The 14,240-nt window shown below is 48.5% G+C and overlaps 1 protein-coding gene across 1 annotated transcript in view; it reads left to right on the top strand.

Annotated features, from left to right (window-relative positions):
- CTNNBL1 (catenin beta like 1) overlaps positions 1-14,039 on the top strand; it is a 47,554-nt gene extending 33,515 nt beyond the window's left edge. Inside the window, exons 12-16 of the mRNA XM_058422738.1 lie at positions 1,380-1,477; positions 2,510-2,590; positions 8,077-8,214; positions 8,809-8,881; positions 13,784-14,039. Coding sequence (XP_058278721.1) covers positions 1,380-1,477; positions 2,510-2,590; positions 8,077-8,214; positions 8,809-8,881; positions 13,784-13,872 — 479 coding nt within the window. The 3' untranslated portion in view covers positions 13,873-14,039. The remainder of the gene's footprint in view (positions 1-1,379; positions 1,478-2,509; positions 2,591-8,076; positions 8,215-8,808; positions 8,882-13,783) is intronic.
- Positions 14,040-14,240: the final 201 nt, after the last annotated feature.

The raw sequence follows: 14,240 nt of genomic DNA, 5'->3' as shown, positions 1-14,240 counted from the left end.
GAATGACGGAGCAGCCACACGGTGCGGCCACCCGATAAACCTGTTATCTGCCTGCTCCTCCTGCCGGCAGCGCTCCCAATCTCCTTGGAACATGAAAAATTGACACCACCTCAGGCAGAAATCTGTTTCCAAAAGGAAGCTCCATTTGTAAGCAGCTAATGAAATGGGGGGTGTGCGTTTGCCTGTGCAGCCTCTCCTCGTGCTGCCCTTGTGCAGGATGCAGGTAATCCGTGCAGCAGGGAGCACGGGCACCCCGGCCAGGCAGCCTGTGTGCCTTCACCTTCCAGGGCCCAGCAGGAGCTCCCAGCAAACACGGTGGTGTCACTCATTCTTTGTGCTGGAGTGATCGACCGGGGCTGCTCATGGCTCTGGGCCGGGCAGTGCTGGGGAGGTGCATGGTGTGACAGCAATGAGATGCTGATCCCTCTCCTCTGCATGTTGTGTTTCCCCCTCTGAAAATATCAAATCTTGAGGTCCCGTTGCTCCTTACCACCATAAGCAGGAAATGTTTATGGCCATTAATTTTTAGCTGTCTTAATCAGCAAGATTACAGTGAGGACATCTTGGAGAAGCTAGGGTGACTAAACCACCAGGTCTGTGTTCAATGCAGTCATGCAGGTTTGAAGTAGTACTGACTGGTTTGGAAAGAAAAAGAGGTTCAAGCCCTTCTCCTTTGCTTTGCACCGCTGTGCTTGGGCCTGAGGCAGGTGGCTGTCACCTCTGAGTGCTGGGACTTTGACACAGGTGTCTCCTGTGTGCTTGCAGCCTTGACTTTTTACTTGTCTCCTTGATTTGTGCTGGAAAATATGACCCCCAAGTGCAGTTGAGAAGACTGTAAACATATTTATTTGGTCGTTTCTGGTTTGTTGTGGTCCATTTATTATTCATGGATGTGATTTTCTGTAAATGAAAGTGGTTGGTTTGAGATTTTTTTCCACTAGCTCATACCACTTCAGTCTCTGCAGGAGCACACTTATTCCCTTTCTCTAGCTCTCTTGTTTCAGTAGCTGTTCCTGCTTTGGTGACTTAAGGGTCATTTGGGTGACAGCACTGGCTTTGTCCAGGACTCCTTTAGGCTCTAAAGAGGAGAAAAATAGAGTGGAACTTGTGCTCTATGTAAGGTGCTTCAGGTCCCCAAGGCAGAGGAGGAGGAGACTTCACTGGCTGGGCTGGATTGAGGAGCTATCTGTGCTCCCTGCAAACATGACTTGTGGCTCTCACTGCTGCTCTGTCTCCTCTCACCATGATGGGAAGGAACCAGGGTTCTGCTTATCAATGCTACGCTCTGGAGTGTTAATAATAAATTTAATGGTATGTTACGTAGGGAAATAAGCTCCTCTTCCTGATCTCAGCATGCAGTTTTCATTTTGTATTTCTAGAACACGTCTGTTCCATCCTGGCCTCCCTTCTGCGAAACCTGAGAGGGCAGCAGAGGACACGGTTACTGAATAAATTCACAGAGAATGACAGTGAGAAGGTGAGTGCTGAATGTGTATCTCAGTCTCTGGGCTGCTGGGTTGGGAGAGTTCTTGCTCAGGGTGCCTGAGGAGGAGTTACAAAAAGCCATCCTCATACCTGCCTGTAGAGACTTCTATGTCACAGACCTTTTTTTCTCTGATTCATGTTGTATCTACAAACTGCAAAACTGGATATTTAGTGCATGGCCTGTGTTGGCATATCCCCAGAGCTCTTATTTTCTGGTGTTCTTGCGTGTGGTAGTAGCAATTCTGTGCTGGGATGTGTCTCTGCTGAAACCTGGCCATAGAAGACAGTCTGCGGTTTTACATCCTGCTGGCTCTGAGATCAGGACAGTGTGGAAAGGTGCCAGTGTGTCTGGTGAAGCTCTTTTGCAGAGAATTTGGGAGTTGCTGTGGTACATGTTTAACATTCCCCACTCTTCTCCTAGAATGTTTCATTTTAGTGGTGTTTGCTCTGGGAAATTCTTCCCAAAATATTTACATGGTGGTGGATAGATCAAAGCTTTGCAGAAGAGAAATAGCTTTTGCAAACCAGGGATCCCAGGGGATTTGTAAATTCTGCCACTGGGAAAATACTGGTTACTTAGTATTCCTCATTAGTGTGTTTTAAAGGTGTTTTTCATAACCTGTTCTACCAATTGTAGATAATTACTGGGTAGGATTTCAGCTGCTTTAACACAGTTCAGAGGAGAGTGGGAGAGCTGGAACATTCAGCACAGATAGACAAGTCCAGTGGGGAAACCAGGAGCCTGGAGTAGCACAGCACAGAGAGTGAGCTGGGGACACGTGTCTGTTTGCTGCCGTTTATCTGGCGCTGATGGCGCCTTGTTCCCAAACGCCTGCAGCCCCAGCGTGCTCATCCGACCAGCACTTGTACCCCCCTTCTGTAACACGTTCCTTCCCAGGAGGGACAGAGCTGCCTGTTGCTTTGTGAAGGCTGAAGCTGAGAGGAAAACAAACTTGCATGAAGGATTAAAGATGATTGTGTTGTTCTTTTTTCTTGCTTATATCTCTGTCTTCTGCCCTTGCAGGTTGATAGGCTGATGGAACTGTATTTTAAGTACCTGGATGCAATGCAGGCAGCCGATAAGAAGATTGATGGGGAGAAACACGTATGTATTGCTTAAGTTTTGCCAGGTCATGCCTGTAACACCTCTGCACAGCCATGTAATCTGCACAGGAATTATGCTTCAGCCAGTCACTGTTCTCAGGTGTGCCCTCATACCTGTGCTGTTGCCTCTTAATTCCTATTGCCTCACTTTCCGAGTTCCAGATAACCTCAGGTAAAGTGGGCCAAGAATTTCTCTACAAGTGCTTCTGGCTGTCTCTTAGAGTGAATTTTGCTAGAAGTACTTAAGTCTGTACTTCAATTTGCCTTCAGTTTTACCTGGCTGCATTCCTGCTTGGTTTGGCAGATGGAGAACAGGTGAAATGCAGAGAGACAATTACATGATAATGTGCGAGGCCTCCTACCCTGGTCCGCAGAGTTGTGATCAGCGGTGAGAAAGTGTCTGTGTTGATGAGTTGGCTGAGGTGCAGCCAAGGGCTGTGTGCTCTCTGCACACCAGCAGTGAACGTTTGAGTGACACGAGCCTTGGTGCTGCACAGCACTTTCTTGGAACTGAAGCTGGAGCAGACCTTTTGAAAGGGAGCGAGTGGCTGGAGTCAGGAAGCAGCTTGCAGGGCTGTTAGCGAGCTTGGCCAGCTTCCCACACGATTATCTGTATCAGTGCTGGGGAGGGTGTGAGATTGATTAGCGCTGATGGAGAGCGATGGCTGCAGCTGCCGTCCCGCACGCTGCGCGCTCCGCGTGCCACGGGCAGCAGCCCCCCACCGGCCCCGACAAACAGCTGCCTGCCCGCTGCCAAGGCTGCTTCTCTGGGCACGGCCAAACATTCCGAGGGCATGGGAGCACTGCTGCTGCTCAAAGAGGCACGGGAGTGAGTGATGAATGGAGCTGCTTTAGCTGCCAGCGCTCGGGCTCCATATGGACGGCGGCAGCGTCACCGCTGAGTGGTGGCCTGGAGGAAAAGAGTGTTTACCCTTTCCTGCTTTCCTCCTGTGCTCTGTTCTTCCTCCTCAGAGCGGGGCAAGAAATTATTTATTCTTTACATTTTGGTGTTGTTGTGGGGGGTTTAGAACTCAAAAACCAGAATGGATTTTTTTCAGTTGAAGCCTTCTAGTGTGTTGGAGCTGCCTGTACAGAGCCCTAAAATGCCACATGCAGAGTGAGGGTATGTGCCCTTTATCCTGGAGCAGCCTGCAAACGTTAACATCTGTAGCAAACAGCCAGCACAAAGCAGGAGTGGAGGGAATTTGAGTGTGAAGAAGCTTTTGTGGAAGCTTTTCGATTAATGATATTAACCCATTCGTGTCTACTAAATGCACAAGAGAAGTAAAACTAAGGAACGTCAGATTCTCCTCCTGTATCCAAAATAAATGGACCTCAGTTCTTTACCTTCTGTTAGAACTAATAAGAGGATTTGGCAGAAGCATCTCATGGGTGCAACATACTGGCCACAGCAAATATGATGTTGAAGTTCATTTCTAGTTTGGAACAATTTTTGGAGAATTATCATTTGTGTTACTTTGTAGCATCATCAGATGGTCAGTGGGACGTGATCTCCTGAGATCTGAAGTGGCTGGAGCGTTTGTCCCACACAGAAATAGGCAAAAGCCATCATTCTATCTGTCACATCACAGCACTGTCTGGCTGTGACAGGATTTATGGGGCACTTTAATGTTCCTTGTTGTGGCACATGAATCACTGAGGTGGATTGTGTGAACACTTTAAAAACTCTGCTCTGTCACTGGGGGGCTTTTGACCTTTCCTTTGCCATAGAGGACAAAGTACCCCAAAAATCTGGTATACAGATCCTCACCTTTCTCCCTGCTCCATGGAAAAACTTGGTGAGATTTTACAGGTTCAGCCTGCAGTGACAAGAGTGAGATCCGAGTCTGATGGACAGAGTATCCTGGTGTAAGTCTTGCATTACAAGGAGTGAAAAGCTGCTTACACAAGGAGTGACTGAGTGCTTTATCTTTAGTAGTGCAGCTGGCAAAAGAAGCTCCTGCTCTTGCAGTTCTCCTCCTTTTTATTTCTTTTAGCTTGGCTTATTTTAGTGATCTGCTTTATAGCCCTGCTTTTCAGCCCATGGCAGTGATGGTGGGGGAATTGTTGAGGGTGGAAGGTGAGGAATTTCTGAAGCCAGCTGTTTTGAGGAGTTATAATGATCTGCACCCTGATCTGGACTGTGAAACAGGATGAGGTCATTGAGCCCCTTCTCAGTGTTACCCCTTGTTTGCTTCAGTGGAATCTGTTCAGAAAGGTTCAGAGGTGATAACTTGGTGATTATCCTAATTGCCATGGGAAACCTGGGAGCGAAGTCCATGCGAGCATTGTCTCCAACACCTGATGCCTGTCTTAGTACTTTTCTCAGAGTTTTTAGTTAATGAAAATACCTTGTTCCCCTCTCATTTTCTTTAATTATTTCTGTAGGAAACGGTGCAACATCCTGTGGCCTTTACCTCTCTCTAAAATGTGGTATAATTATGGGTGGCAGCAATAGCCTTGATGATCTCTAAAGATGGTAGGAAATGACAAGAGATAGTTTAATATTTTTATAGTTCCATGGAAAATTATGCTCATCAGGTTTAGTCAATAAAATATTCTCACCAGCCACTTTGTGCTATAATGACTTACAAATTACATGCTAATTGTGCTACAGCTCAGCCACTCCATCCTTGAAAGGAAGAGGTGGAACTCCTAGGATGAGTGTGGTATCCACAAGTGGGAGTAACAGGTAGAGATTTGTCAGCCCATCCTTTCAGTTTGGTGTAGAAAGACCTAATTTCCTGGAGCTGTGCTGAGGGCAGGATGTGATGGCCATGGCTCTTAGCCTGTGGTCTGAAGGCCCCTCCTGGGCAAGTCTTGCATCCCTCACCTCTCACCAGTGACACAGAGAGAAAGCAGTAAGGGGAGAGACTCCACCCATAGAGTGAGAGACGCGTGGTGCTTGCTTTGGTGCACAGCTATTTGGAACATGCTCATTTCTGTCCAGCTGGATTGGCCTCACTTTTCCACGTGATGAGGATGTAAAACCGGGATGCTGGAGGTGTTCTTTGTTCTTGGTCAGTACCCATTCCTTTCGCTCTGCCCAGCTATGCTGGAAGGTGAGTGATAGGTCAGGAGGAAAGAGGATGCAGAAATCTCCTCCAGTGCCCGTGTGGGGCAGTGTGATCTTTGGTACAGCGCTGGCACATCCATTGCATCTTTAGGCTTGGAGTCTCTACTTGACACCTCGAGGCCTGTCAGTCCTGCCTCATTAGTGTGAGAGAAGCTCATTTTAGCTTCACAGAAGCCCATCTTATTGCTGTCTTCTCCCATCAGCAAGGGGCATCTCAGTACATATTGCTGGCAGATTAGAAATGGCACCTGAGTGCTCATTTGGAGGTTAGCAACTGACAGCTCTGAAAGAGAGACCAAGTGGGAAAGGGGCTGTTCAGTACTGTACTGGAGGCAGGTTAGCACTGAAAGGGTGGCTGTGGGATTTTTTTAAAAAAAAAGGACTGTGAAAAGGCACCTTAAAACTATACTTGTCTTCTAATTCATATCTGCTTAATTTACTGGCACAAAATAATCTTCTCTGCCGAGAGGGGCTGTTAGAGCTGGCACCGCTGTGTAATCAAGAGCACGGCTGCCTGGATCCAGCTCCTGTGATCACCGTGCTCCGATCAGAATACAGAGCAGACCTGGCCTTTGTTTCTTGCTCTGGAGATTCAGAGTCCTGGCCTGTGGCTGTTTTTCTACTCAGGAATTTAGCACTGTTGAGCAGAGCAGCCAATGAGCTTGTGTGCAGTGTGGAGTGTGAGCTGTGGTTCAGGAGTGAGTGTGTTGTCCTTCTTGAGTGTTTTTTTTCGATAATTCAATCAGTGTTCAGCTCACTCACTAGCCAGACTCATCATTATATAGCTTTAGAGACCAGATTTGAGCCATTTGGCATGGATTTCGGGTGAGGGAAGTCACTCTCTGCACAAATTGGATTTTTTTATTTACTGGCAAGAGCTCACATGCAAGCTTTGCCCAGTCATGCCTGTGCCCATGATTTTGAGAACCTGGAGTAAATGACAGTTATGCATGTATTGGAGTCTTCAGGATCTGATGCTAAAGTGTCACATCTGAGTGTAGCCAAAGCAGCTGATTTCACAACCCAATTAAGAAGACACTGGCTTCTAAACTTGTTCTTTTACTGGCAGACTGGATTTCTAGGAGGAAAGGAGAAGTATTTCACTACCTAAGCTTTCCTCTCCCTTTCAAGAGGAACTGAGAATCAGCTGCGTTAGTCACTCCATCAGCTTTCTATCCAGGGAGCATTCATCACCCCACTCCAGGGGGAGTTGCACAGTGCTCATTTTCCTCCTTACGCCTAAAACCCTCAACTCACCATTAGGTGCAAGGGCTTGGCTTGACAGAGCAGCAGAATTTGGCAGCCTCAGTCAGCTTTGGTGCCGGTGACCTTGCGTGCGTGCGTGCCTGGAGCGCGTGTGCCCGAGCAGGCGCGTCCTGCGGGGCGTTGCGGGTTCGGGGCACTGGCTCTAATGAGGAAATATCGCTCCGCCGGCGTGCGCCCTCCTGCCAGACAGCTGCGGAATAAATCAGAGCTGCAGCGAGCTCGCGGGGCTGACGAGCCGCTTCCTTTGTTTAAGGGCGAAACCAGAAGACGAACCCCCAAATGCAGGAGGTGACACGTGGCGCAGTTGTTTGGGCCTGTCAGCCCCCATGAGGATGGAGCACGGGCACGTCCTGGGGCCAGCTCAGAGGAGGCTGCTCTGAGCTCGCTGCCAGGTGGCTCTTGCCAGTGTTTTGAGGAAGATGGGCTCTCTGGAGGGATGGGATGTAATGGCTTCTTTCATTCTTCCTCTGGCCTCCCTCTGGGCAGGTCTCTCTGGTGAAACCCATGTATAGAGAGGAAGGATGGATGGTGGGTCATCATTCCCATGGGAGTCAGTGCTCTTTGCCTAAAAAACCCCATCCTGGGTCTGCCCTGGCGGCACCCCTTAGAAACACAGCTGGAAGAGCCTGGCTAGGCACGGAAAAGCTGTCCTTGTGTGGGATTTTCAGATGTGTTTTCTCATCTGTCAGTCAATAATGAAGCTAAAAGCATGATAAGGCTTAGAGTGTGCTGGAGTCATGTTCTGCACTGCCAAACAGCACCCTCAGATGGCCAGTAAAAGAGCAGGTTTTGTTCCGTTCTGACAAAGAACTTGTAAATCACGGGTACATGGGTCTGTTCCATAGTCACACACTCTCACCCCTCAATGTAGAAGTGTGATTTGTATGTTTAAATTAAAATTTTAACTTGCAGTTGGACACAGTTCATGACCAGCAAAGGCATAGCTGCTTCAAAACTGAATGAAATGTTTTGTGAATTTCAATGAATTATTAAAAATACTTCTTTGGCGAGACATACATGGCTGATGATGTCTGGGGGGAACAAAACAGTTCTTAAGAAACCACAAATTTCACCAGCATTTTGCCACTTCTAATGGGAAGTGCCCTGGGAGAAGCCTCAGACCTTTCCTTTGTGTGGCTTTACAGGACATGGTGCGTCGAGGAGAGATCATAGACGATGACATGGAAGATGAATTCTATCTCCGTCGTCTGGATGCCGGGCTCTTTGTGCTGCAGCTCATCTGTTACATCATGGCAGAGATCTGTAATGCCAACGTTCCCCAGGTAAAGCTGCATACAAGGTTTGCAGATCATCTGTGTTTCCATTCATGGTGCAGACAAGGCTCTAAATCCTTGCAAATGTTGTGTTGAGTAATTGTTTCTCTAATTCTCTCTTGGGGAGGAAACCTCCTGTTTATTACACTTGTGTCCTTACAGCTCCATCAAGTTGCAGCAGATAGGAGGGCATTAGTGGGGACAGAAGCTGATTGTTGTCAATAAATTCATATAATCTGTGTGAGCGAGGTCAGGGTTTGAAATGGAAAGGCCATATTGATGCCATTGCTGAGGGAGCAGGGGAAAGGGATCTGTTCTCGGGAGGTCTCACAAAAGCACAGCTACAGCTTTTCTTGATCTGTGCAAAATGCTCATCTCTGCTTCCTCTGTGAATACATTGAGGTTTGTGAATGCATTCTGTGGCTTCTTATTTCTGTGCCATGTGCCTTCCTGGGTGCTCCTGAGCAGATGCGGAGGGCTGCCAAGACTGAGTTGGTTTTCTTGGTGCTCAGATCTCTGCTTATCCCTCAGAGTGGGAAAAAATGGGCCTGTGCATGGCCTTGTGTTGAAGATCTCTTTCTTCTCTGTCCTACTCCCCATCAGATTCGTCAGAGAGTCCACCAGATCCTGAACATGAGAGGCAGCTCCATTAAAATTGTTCGACACATCCTGAAGGGTGAGTAGAGATATCTTCGTGCAGGTGTCTCATCGCTACCAGGGACAGCTTGGTCATCGCCTTGCAGGTTGAGCCTTCACATGTAATTCTCCTTGGCTTCCTGGGCATCTCCAGGCAGCAGCTGAGCAGTGTTCTGAGATGCTGGCAGGGCTGGAATCACCCTGATCAGTGAGTGGCGTGCTTTGCTTTGCCTCCGAGTTGGGACGCTTGCTGTAGCTGCTGTCACAGAACAGCACATCACTCCATGCTTCCATCAGCCCCAGCCTGGCTGGAATTCACTGCTGACATTAACGTGAGAGTAAATATTTAAGGGAAGTGTACATGCCTGCTAGAGGGAAGAATAGTGGAGTCTCATCTTTCATTAAGGTGGCCTTGCACTTTTACCATCTGCACCATATTAGTACCCGTGGTGTATTTGTCTTGTTCTTAGTGTCAGATTAATATGGATTATAGCATTAAAGTATCCTCCATAGCTTTAAACTGTAGCTGTTGTGATTTGCAATCCCGGTTTTAAAGTACTGCTTGTTATTTTTAATGCTCATGGTGAATTAGAGCAATGCCTATTTGAGCTGTGGCCCTCCTCTGCAGCCTGCTGTCCTTCAGCAGCAGCAGGCAGTGGAACCAGGGGAGAGGAGGGCAGGACTCAGCCTCTTCCCATGGCCCCTTGGAGCTGAGAGGCTTAGTGGGAGCAGCAGGGAACCAGAGATGCTGGGAGAAGATGCTTCCTTATGGAATGTATCTGCTCCAAAGGGGCTGTGTTGTTTTCAGCATGGGGTGAGGAGTCTGTTTTCCTTCTGGAGGGAAAGGAAGTTTGGCAGCATTTCTGGGATAGTGGGCTGTGTGTTGTGTTTCAATGTTTCTGCTTTCTTTGGGAGCAACAGTGTTCTCATGGGCTTTTCTTGCCATGGCAAGGTACACACAGCTCATTTCCTACAGAACCTGTCGATTTTCTCACTTCTCATATGCAGGAAAAAAGGAATCAGAAGGCTGGCTGGTATGGCAAAAGTAAGAGTGATTTTCTGACAGCGTGAGATTACCCACAGTTAGAGGCAATCTCTTTGGCCCTTGTCCTTGGCCACGAAGTGCGAGTTAACGCCTGCTGGTGAGCAGGGGGGCTGCATAGGATGACTTTTCTGATTTTAATTATGATACTTGAAAATTCCTGCCTTTAAACTGCCCCTTTCCAAAGTGGAGTTCAGCACATGTCCACATTCAGATTCCCACACTTGCCCTGGGCCGTGCGTCCCTGAGGGAGTTGTCTGCACACCTCGCTGGATTTGCACACCTCACGGTCACGGCTCCGGGTTGTTGACTTACATACCAAGCTGAATTGGAGGGCAGCTGCATTAAAATTTCATCTGATTCTTTCTTTCCCAGACAGTGACTTGCATTGTGAAACTTTCTCCGCGGTTGTATCGGGTGTTGCAAGCTCTGAGTCGTGCTGGGTCGGGTGCTCTCAGCAGCACCACATTCCCTGCCTGAAGGGGCACATTGGCTTGTTAATAATGCAGGGGTGGGTACAGAGTTTGGGCTCTGACTGCAGCTCTCCCCAGCTCTTATATTTGCCAGGTTTAGAGACTTTTTAGAGACAGTAGTCAAAACCTGAGTGGTAAATTTCTTAGTGGGTGCTTGTGAAGTCCTGCAGTGGGACCTGGGAGGCAGGAGCAGCGCTGGACACAGCTTCCCAGGGAAGCAAAGGGGTTGGAACAGGGATTTGGGCATGGACCCTGCAGTGTGCTGCTGCTGGGTGCTGGGACCAGCAAGGGGCTTCCAAAACTTCACTGGAGTCAGCTGTACAAGACTCTATTGCAAGTGACTGAGAGATCAGGAATTGAACCTTGGCTGGAATGCTTCCAGGCTACTTCCCAACTTGCTCTCAGGACAGATGAGGACTGGTTTATTTTTACTTTTCGTTCAGTGTTTTGCTCTTGTTCAGTTTTTATTTTCTGTTTTTGCATACTAATTAGGTGCTCCGTTTTTAGTTTGATTTTTATGGCCTACATATTCTCCATGTTTCTCTGGCAACCTGACAGCTGATGGATCCCTTGGGGTGGCTCAGAATTACTTACGATGCAAGCAAGGAAGCGAGACTGTTTTCTTATGGTAGAGCTTTCAAGGGGAAGGAGTGGGCAGGGAATAACGGGAGGCTCATTAATGCATTTCTGCAGGCTGACCAGTCCTCCCACACTTCCTTTTTCTGGAAGATCAAGCATTTCTTGCAACAGGACACTTAGTTTATGCTTTGGAAGAAAACAACTGATTGGTGTGTGCCTTGGCTAGGGAGATGTTTTGGGGATGGAGGATGGATTTGGGATGGCAGCAGTGTCTGTATCTTGGGGAGCTGCCTGGTCTCAATCTGTTACTGGGAATGGAGTGAGGCACAGGCCTCTCTGCAATGATACTTGGCTCTGGAATGGCAAATCTCCCTGTTCCTCACTGATCCAGAGGGACTAGCCATTGATCCCGGCTCCCTCGGGAGCCGTGTCAGAGCTGCTCCTGCTGAGGCTCCTCCCCTCACACCTGGTGTCAGGTGAGCAGGCACACCTGGAGCTGGGCATGTGGAGTGTCTGCTGCACATTCCAGCCCAAACCTGTTAGCACAGGTAAACACAAAGGAAGGGTCAGTATGCTCTGAGGATGGAGCTCAGTCTGGCTCATGGTGCCTCCATCTGTGCAGGCTCCAGAGCTTCCAATATCCATTACAAGCCTCAGTATTTCCCAATTGATTTTTACTGTTCTGTAACCATTGTATTTTGTCTAATGAAGCAGAAACCAATCTTGGGCTCTTTCCCTTTGTGTAGCTACAGCAGTGTGTTAGCTCTGGTTAACTGTTGGCAGGGGCAGCTTACATTTGATTTTTTTTTAGCAGTCTCAGTGAAGTGGTGGAATTTTAAATAAAAAAGTAAATACATAAAATCTCAGTCAGAGATTTACTTTTTTAAGCCTGGTTCTGGGGGTTTTATCTGGCGTCTTCAAGCTGCTAATGCTTCAAATGAGCATTAGCAGCTGTCATAACCCAGTAAACATTCTGCCTTGGAGTCACTGGGGTTTTAGTCTTACAAAGCCTGGATGTTTAGAAGGAGAAATGCTGAGCTTTTGGACAAAACAAGAAGAATTTGTGTCTTGCTTTTGTTTGGTTGATCTCCTGGTACAAAGGAGGGGCAGTGTCATTAGTGGCACTCAGCGGCTCCCTGCCTATGCCCTAGTCCAAGCAGTCTGGCCATCCTTACAGCTGGGGGCAGAGCTGCTGGCTGTGCCAGGCTTGGAGACTCTGGCTGTCCCTCACCTGGGCTTGGAGAGGCCACTGCAGGTGGGAAGTGTTGCCCTTGGGCTGCCATAAACTCCAGCACTTGCATCCACGGCGGCTTTTCCAGAGGCACTCACCCTGATGGAGCGTGGAAGGGGCTGCTGGGGACAGAGCTGGCTCCTCCACCAGCTCCCAGGGCACGCTGCTGACAGAAGGCTCTGGTGCTGCCTGAGGGGCAGGGGAGCCTGAGCTAAGTGCCAGCCTTGGCTGGGAGGGGATTCCCTCCCTGTGCCCTGGGATCATCTCCTGCTGAGGTTTGGATCCCCTCATATAGCCAAAGCATGCACAGCACAGCAATCTAGAAGGAATCCATCTTTGTAGGAGCTTTCTGCTGCTTTTCAGAGCTGTGGAGAGCAACTCCTCCATGGAGGGAAGGTGGCCTGAGCTGATCCCTTGGCTGAGACAGTGGGCAGCTCAGGTTCACCTGCAGCAAACCTCAGCATTGCCACCTGCTCATGTTACAGATAATGGAGCGGTTTATAAATATTAAAAATATCTTTCCCAGGGTCTTGGCAAAGAACTCCACTGCTTTTACATAGAGAGAGAGAGAGTGTGTACACACAGGAGGGAAGACTCCCACATCAGCTAACTTCTGCCTGTCCTCACTGCTTTCAGTGCTCCTGTAACAAAGGCTTTGATGGAGCTCAGAGCGTGTAGCTGTGCTAAACGTATAAATATTAAAGCAAACTTTCTACAGCAACTTACCATTCAGTGCTGAATACAAGCTGTTCTGTTTGTTTGGAAGAAGGAAAAGAATGCAAGCAGGCGGAGGCAGGGAAGCGCTGTCTTAGCCATCAGCCTGCTCCTGATTTCCTCAGATTTGTTCAGCTCCTTGCTTCTGCAGCTCAGAACCTGCTTTTCATTTTTTCTTTTTAAACCATCTTTGAAAATGCAGGTTCTGGTTGAAGGAAGGAGGGAGCTGGTAGGGGATAAGAGCTGCCAGCTCCAAATGAATATCAGGAAGGAGAGCTACAGAGGGAATGTTTAGTTCTGTGGTCTTTGGCCGTGTGCATGGATGGGAAAGACCGTGGTCAGTGTCTGGTGTCCTCTGCCTGATGACAAGGAGTTTGTTTTGCAGTTAAATCTGAACCGGTGGCTTTTCTTCTGTGAGGTCTCCTCGGCTAAAATCCTCATTCGGGATGCTTAGACAGGAGGCAGGTTAAACCCAGGACTGGGAATGATTAACGGTTGTCACAGAGCCCTCCTGACCTTCCCTGATGACACTCAGTGTCCAAAGGGACCTAGGAAGCCGGTGATTTGCAGTGATTTATGGTACTGTTTGCAATTCTTGGGCATAATGCCGTGATTCCCATGCCAGGGAATGGGTGCTCCTGGGTGCTGGTGTCTGCTTGGGCCAGAGCGGGGAGTTCTCTGCCTCTGCCTGCCACAACAGCTTTAGTGAGTGTCAGCAGGTGCTTGTTATGCAAAGCTTTAACCCTGAGGATGAGCAGGAACGCCATCAATGCTCCTTGCATTTCCATTTGGCTGTTTGCAGTACTGTGTGTGTAGATTCTGCTGTGGTGTCTGCAGGAGTTGTTGCCTTTCCTTTGTTCCTGATGCACTCAAAGCCTCTGTCCCTCTGCTCTCTCCCTGCAGAGTACGCGGAGAACATCGGGGACGGGAAGAACCAGGAGTTTCGGGAGAGCGAGCAGAAGCGGATCCTGGATCTGCTGGAGAATTTCTGAGGACCTGGGAGACACCTCTGTGTCTGCCCACGAGGACCTGGCGCCAGTTCTCCCTCCTTCTGCCCCTCCTCCAGCCTCTGTTGCACGATGAAAGTGATGTTTCTATGAAACTGCTTCTAAATGGGATTTGGGAGATATTAAAGATAGTTTGCTTTTTTTTTTTTTTAGTTCCTGGTTTGTTATTTGAGCAGTGTTCTGTGAGTGGGCTGCAGCTGCATACCCAACACAAAGCCAGCATGAGGTTCCCATCTTTTTTATCTTTTTCCCCTAAATCAAGCTGCCAAGGATCAGTGTGAAACAATACGAATGTATGCATGGCAGGGAGGGCACAGAGGAAGCCTGGATGGTTCCAGAGACTGTTTGCAGGT

The sequence above is a fragment of the Hirundo rustica genome, chromosome 16, assembly GCF_015227805.2.
Source record: "Hirundo rustica isolate bHirRus1 chromosome 16, bHirRus1.pri.v3, whole genome shotgun sequence".
Lineage (NCBI taxonomy): Eukaryota > Metazoa > Chordata > Aves > Passeriformes > Hirundinidae > Hirundo > Hirundo rustica.
This window is presented reverse-complemented; position numbering and strand designations above follow the sequence as displayed.